This window comes from Diachasma alloeum, unplaced genomic scaffold (assembly GCF_001412515.2).
Source record: "Diachasma alloeum isolate Michigan unplaced genomic scaffold, Dall2.0 Dall_scaffold_00315, whole genome shotgun sequence".
In the NCBI taxonomy this organism is placed as follows: Eukaryota; Metazoa; Arthropoda; class Insecta; order Hymenoptera; family Braconidae; genus Diachasma; species Diachasma alloeum.
In genome coordinates this window covers 386763-393156 of record NW_021680454.1, presented here as the reverse complement: position 1 = coordinate 393156, position 6394 = coordinate 386763, and the positions used below count along the sequence as shown (strand labels likewise).

General features: G+C 38.2%; 1 protein-coding gene across 1 annotated transcript; it reads left to right on the top strand.

Moving 5' to 3' along the window:
- Positions 1–779: 779 nt before the first annotated feature.
- On the top strand, positions 780–6350 carry LOC107040024 (laccase-5). The gene is made up of 9 exons (XM_015259921.1): positions 780–855; positions 1233–1512; positions 1798–2359; positions 2694–2898; positions 3349–3536; positions 3636–3831; positions 4293–4514; positions 4809–5036; positions 5622–6350. The coding sequence occupies exons 1-9, from the start codon at positions 804–806 to the stop codon at positions 5771–5773; spliced, it is 2085 nt and encodes a 694-aa protein (XP_015115407.1). The 5' UTR covers positions 780–803; the 3' UTR covers positions 5774–6350.
- The last annotated feature ends 44 nt before the right edge of the window (positions 6351–6394 follow it).

Below are 6394 nucleotides of genomic sequence, written 5' to 3'. Positions count from 1 at the left end.
GGGTGAACGTTGATTCCAACTATTTAAGCGACGGGCTATTCAGAACTCTCAAAAGTATGTGGAAAAAGTGAAAACTGAAAAAAATTTTTTTTCACCCCGAGCCAAAGGGTCAGATTTCCGGTTTTTCCAGGGGGAAAGTCGACTTTCTCCAAAATCGAATTTTTTCGCCAAGTGAATGTTGATTCGGTATTTATTGATGACAACAGGATAACCGCCTCCAAGGATAACATTTTGTCAACAATATATGTTGTCATGCTTGACTTAAGATTATTTCCATCCTAAAATATATATTTATTTTTATAGAAAACAGATATCTTCATTTTATTCATTTTCACCTGCTTCAATAATTAATTTAAATGGCAATCCCCATTTCCTCAAATATCTCAATATTTCATCATTCTTAAAAACAATGGGAACAAAGAATGAATATTAGTCATCTGTGACGATGACTTAGAAAATATTCAATAAAAGCTATTCCTCTCTATGAATTTCCCATGTTTTTTCAACTATATATTTTTTCTCTTCTCACGATAGAAACACCGCAATACTGTTAACAGAACTGATAACAGCGGAAAACGTGAAAATTTGAATTTCATAATTTACGTCAAGATTTACACAATTTTTCCGTGAAAAACACCGTGAATTGCCACCCATCTATTCACAAATTGTTCACTCCGAAGATGAGCATTACGATAGTGCACATGCATAATTACCGAATAAAAACAAAGTTGAGAATAATACGCGAGTTAAAAAAATGATTATTTAAGCGACGACTACAATTACACTTATCGTCAGTTCTCATCATGAAAGTGAAGTGGAATGACGTTATGATATTAATTTTTTTCGTACTGTCCAGTAAGTTTGGAAAAAAAACTTTTTTGCAATAAAATTTTTCTCGAGTTGAGGTGCGATGTTATATCGCGAAGGAAAAAATTGAGGAGAAATTACCAAACAAATTAATCAATTAATTGTCGAGCGAAATTCAGTTTTCGGTCGTTTGGACTCTAGATCGAGGAAAAAATGCGAAACAACTGATGAATTTTCCTGGAATGCAAAAGGATAATTTTCATCGGATCCACAAAAAGTATTTTTTATCAAAAAATATTTCGCTCCACGATGGCCTTTAGAATAATAAAATTATCCGGGATTTCACAATTTTTCTCCGAATTCTCCTGCCGTGATAAAAATGCTTCCATTCGGAAGCAAAAAATACTATAAAATTCAAATTTCAGTACTGCATGATGAAACTCTCGCGGCGCAGGGCAGTTATCGCGTTTATTCGAGGAGTGAAGGAAAATACAAAATACTGAATTATACTGTCGACGATGTCTTGCAGAGAGGATCATTTAGACTGAAGGAGTTGGAAAATGAGGCACAAACTCGGTTCAATGATTATGATGATTTAACGAAATCATCAACTCCGGAGGAATGTGCACGTGAATGTGGGACCGGGGAACCTCCGAAAATATGTTACTATCGCTGGACTGTGGAATACTATAGCACGTTGGGCAGGTAATTTAATCACAAATAGAGAAAAAAATTCACAGGCGAAAAAAATTGAGTGAAATTGAGGAACGCTCCGGAGAAATTCTGTGACATTTCCATAAAATTCCCGACAACCACATGTCGTTCCAAATTGCGGAAAAACGTAATTTTTATTGAATATTTCTCTCCGTGTAATTTCAATCTTCTTCATTTGAAATTTCAAGACTAATTTTTCAACAGTGTAGCGAATGTTCCGATTTTCCTCGTGAAATTTAAACGATTGCCCAACTCTAAACCTTCAAATATTTCTAGTGCATGTAAATTATGCCAACCGACGACCAACACGTCCCTGACCAGTGACTGCCAGTGCATCCTGGCAGACGGCGTGGAGATGACGGGAATAATGGTCGTCAACAGAATGTACCCAGGACCCTCGATCCAGGTCTGCCTGGGCGACCTCGTCGTCGTAGACGTGGCGAATCACGCCTTCGGCAGTGGCCTCACCATCCACTTCCACGGGATCTACCAAAACGGCTATCAACACTACGACGGAGTTCCCTTCGTAACGCAGTGCCCCATATCGTACCGATCAACATTCCGGTACAAATGGCGTGCGCAGAACTCCGGAACTCACTTTTATCACGCCCACACGGGCCTCCACAAGCCTGCGGGCATCCAGGGGGCTATCATCATTCGCTCGCCGAAAGAAACCGATGTAAATGGAAAATATTACGACGAAGATGGCTTCGATAACGTGATTTTTGTCAATGATTGGTTCCATTCCACTCCCAACAACCACTGGCCCGGCACCGAAGTCCGAAATGTCGGGCAGATTCCAGATAATTTTCTGATCAACGGCAGAGGACAGTGGTTTGTAAGTCCACGAGAAAATTTCAGAAATGAAATAAACATCGCCAATTCGAAAAAACATTTATTGGATTTCTCATAATTTTGCGTGGAAATTCTATTGATTTTTTCTACTGAGACATTTTGGATGGGAATTCCTCGACATGAATTTGTTTACTTCACTCTTCATTTAAAAAAAAAAACAAAAACACTTCAGAAATAGAATGATTTGTATAGAAAAATCAAGTCTTATTGACTTTTTGAAGAAAAAATGCCCCAGCGAATTCGCTAGGCTTTTTTTTCTATGAAATTGGTTTCATGCGTGTCATGTTGCAATGTTAAGGTGAGTCAATTTTGTTTAGAATTCTACAAGCAATAGAACTACTGACACACCGCTTGCGGTTATCAACGTCGAACCGAATCGACGCTACAGGTTTCGAATGATAAACAGCCTGAGTTGGACTTGTTCCGTTCAAATGACTATTCAAGACCACAACATGACATTGATTGCGACCGATGGTGAGGCCATTATTCCGAAGAATGTCACCACTATCACCTCTTTTTCAGGTATTCTTCATCGTTGAATGAACTTTTTGCGTCGTCACTGTTAGAAAAAATAACAGTTCAAATCAGTAGCGAAGTGGTAAAACGGTACAAGTCGATTTCGGAATTTATCTCGGAATCTAAGGGAGATAGCAACATTTTTGTTATAACATTTTTTGTAGCGCCGATTGAGTGCTACAACAAATGTAATAATGAAAATTTCGCTATCTCCCTTAGATTCGGAAATATTCCTCAAAAACTCAACGGGGAGATGAGTCGACTTAAACCGTTTTACCATTTCGCTACTAAAATCAATAATGACAATTTCGTAGTAATTTTTGCGGAATAATCGAACAATTTTCATTGACTTTTCTATCAAATCGTGAATTGTTGATAAAATTCCGTGAAATGTCCGGAAATTTCAGCCGAATAATTTTAACTGCAACATTTTTATGAAAATTTATTATCGTACAGCTGAGCGCTATGACTTTATTCTCACCACGAATCAGGAGGTGAGATCTTACTGGATTCAAGTCAGAGGACAGGGTTTCTGTGAAGATAGAAAAGTTGCTCAATACGCAATTCTCCGGTACTCTGGCTCGCAGCTGCGGGAACCCGAAGGGGAACGACTGACGTACGATCGGCCCTTGCCATTGGGAGTGGTAAACCATTTGCTCTCAAAAATCAATTCGCTGATATTGAGTCGCGCTGTGGACACTTCCGCTCATGCCTTTATCATTATTGCATTCGTAATTACGTAGATTTTTAATGACGTGGATGAAGTGTGCGAGAACTCACCCGAAGACAAGGTCTGCGTGAAGAACCTCCGGAACGCAGAGCCAGCGAATGAACAGATTCTGAAGGAAGAGGCTGATGTTACTCTGTATATTCCGTTTAAAATCCAAGAGTATAAGAATGAAGAACTGTTCAGACCAGATACTTATAAAAATTTTGAAAGTAAATTATGTGGAAGTCATTTACGAAAAAAATTATGGAAAAACTTGGCGAATTCGCAGGAGAAGTCTATTAAAATGCCCATTCATTTTTGGAAGATTCCGTTGGAACTTTTTTTAAAGTAAAAACGTCCAATGGGAAATATTCAATAGAAAAAAAAATCTGTAGAATATTTTCCGCATTAAAAAAAAAGGATTTTTTACCAATTCCGATAGATCGCGCTGGCAAAAGAGTGATTTTCCCCGAAAAATCATTCCTCATAATGAAACCACAGACGTGTCCACCTCGAAAAATAGAAAAAGTCTCAATAGAAAAAAGAAATTCAACTAATTCAACTAATTTTTTCTGCAAAATAATTCCCATCGGCAAAAATCTCATAGAGAATTCAATAGAATTTCCTACTGAATTCGCAAAGTTTTTCTACGAATTTTTTTCGTAATACTCATTAATTTTGTTGTTGCTAGAGCCGGTCGGACCACTCGGCGCTTTTGTCGCATTGCTCCAGAATTTCTCCAATGAGTTCCCCGCCTCTCCTTATCTCACTCAAATGCGTGATATTCCGCCCGAGAGGATCTGCCGCGGCGACGAACTGCCCAAGATTTGCGAGGGGGAGAAACCCTGCTTCTGCTCCCATCTTATCGATATTCCATTGAATAGTATAGTTGAAATCGTTATGGTCGATGAAGGTAATATGAAGGTAATATTAGCGGTCAATAGTCGGTGAATGGTTCAAGGTCATGGGATTCTAAGAACCCTTTTACAATATCAATTAATTTCCAAATCGCGACGCTTCGATTTTTGACAATTTTTCATTGTTTGGAATTTTTTAATGAAATTATATTATGGATTTGTCTTCTTAATGATGTAACAAGCTTCAACAATTTATTGTTAATAGTTTTACTCTTAGTTGAAGTGAATAATGGAATTAAAAATCAGTAGTCAATGTTGATCAAATAATTGAAGGATGTTTTTCCCTTCAGAACCGGGGACACTGCCACATCCATTTCACCTGCACGGTTACGGTTTCCACGTATTAGGCCAAGGAAGTTTCGAGTCACTGGGAATTGCCGGGGCGGATAGAAAAAAAGCGATTGAACTGGACAGGGCAGGGCTGTTGAAACGTAATTTTGATCGTCCGCCCGTGAAGGATACGCTAACCACTGCCGCTAATGGATACACCATCGTCAGATTTTCGGCGGATAATCCGGGTAATAATTGCTGATCTCCCCGGACTTCCCTGGGAGTCGGAACGATTGGATAATTTAGACTTTGAGAAATTGAAAAAAGCCCTGAGGACCGCTTAAGCCTTTTTTTAAACATCAACAATCATGAAAAAAAATTACACGTACACTTTCTCTAAGATATTCTATTCAGTTTTTATTGGAATTCCATCAACTGATTCTCTTTATTTTTTGTGCCAATTCTATTTAACATTATGTAACTTTTATTCAAAAAAGTATATAGATGTGGATTTTTTACAGAACTCATTCTCTTCGAATTATCTCTATAAGAATTCTTTAACAAGAATTTGCTCCGTTTTTTTTCTTGGATTTTAACATGAGAAACTGTTAAAAATATAGGAGAAAAAATCAGAAAATTTGGGTCCAAGAATTTTTCTAGAAAAATCATAATCTATTAATTTTTTTTTGGTGAAATATATCTTTAAAAAATGATGGGGTAAAATTGCATAATCTTCAATAGAATTGCAAAAAACCAGTAGAATTTTTTCCCACCTGCATTTGCCATGAAAATTAATTTTTCGTGTTTTCTATAAACGAACGGTACGTTTTCAGGATACTGGCTGTATCACTGTCATTTCCAGTCGCACCAATTGGTCGGCATGGAGCTGACGTTTCACGTCGGTGAAGATGATGATCTGCCCCCGACACCAGATGGATTTCCAACTTGCGGAGATTTCACACCGGAAGTTTGGGAAACTGATTGAAGACGACAGATTGAATTTCTATTAAATTTTTTCGTGCGTGATCTCCTTCCCGATATTCTGCGGCAACTGTTCGGCATTTATGTGGCCTCATAATCCATTCTCGGAAAATATTTTGAGCCCCGAGAGAACCTTTCTGTTGAATCATGACAAATGACTTAAATTCATCAGGCATTTGACGACACAACTAACCCGATAATTGGGGGCAACTGATTGGCATGAAAACCCTCATCAATCAGTGTGATGTTCCCTGGGCGGTGCGTCACGCGTGCTCTAATAGGCGGGGAACTCCACTGTTTTAACACCGTCTAGACGCACCGACTTTTCATTTCTTCCCGGTGACCTGTCGCGATCTCAAATGTCCGAATATTTTTTCCGCGTGTTTGCGGCCGTGTCCTAACACCCGCCTTCTGCTGTCTACTTCTACATCTTATGGGACTGGAAAATGACTACTGAGAATTTATGGGGCCATTTTCAACACTCCAATGGCAAGACAATACGTACGAAAATATTTTACAGAAAAACCTAGTGAAACCTAGTGAATTCGCTGGAAAATTCTATTAAATTTCTGTTAAACTTTCTTTAGTTTTTGGACGATTCTATTGAAAAAATTTACGGCTTAAC

Excerpts from the sequence above, each read along its gene's own strand:
- LOC107040024 (XM_015259921.1), top strand. The coding sequence starts at position 804 with ATGAAAGTGAAGTGGAATGACGTTATGATATTAATTTTTTTCGTACTG. Across the intron at positions 2,360-2,693 it reads ACGGCAGAGGACAGTGGTTT|AATTCTACAAGCAATAGAAC; the intron begins GTAAGTCCACGA and ends AATTTTGTTTAG. Across the intron at positions 2,899-3,348 it reads CACTATCACCTCTTTTTCAG|CTGAGCGCTATGACTTTATT; the intron begins GTATTCTTCATC and ends ATTATCGTACAG.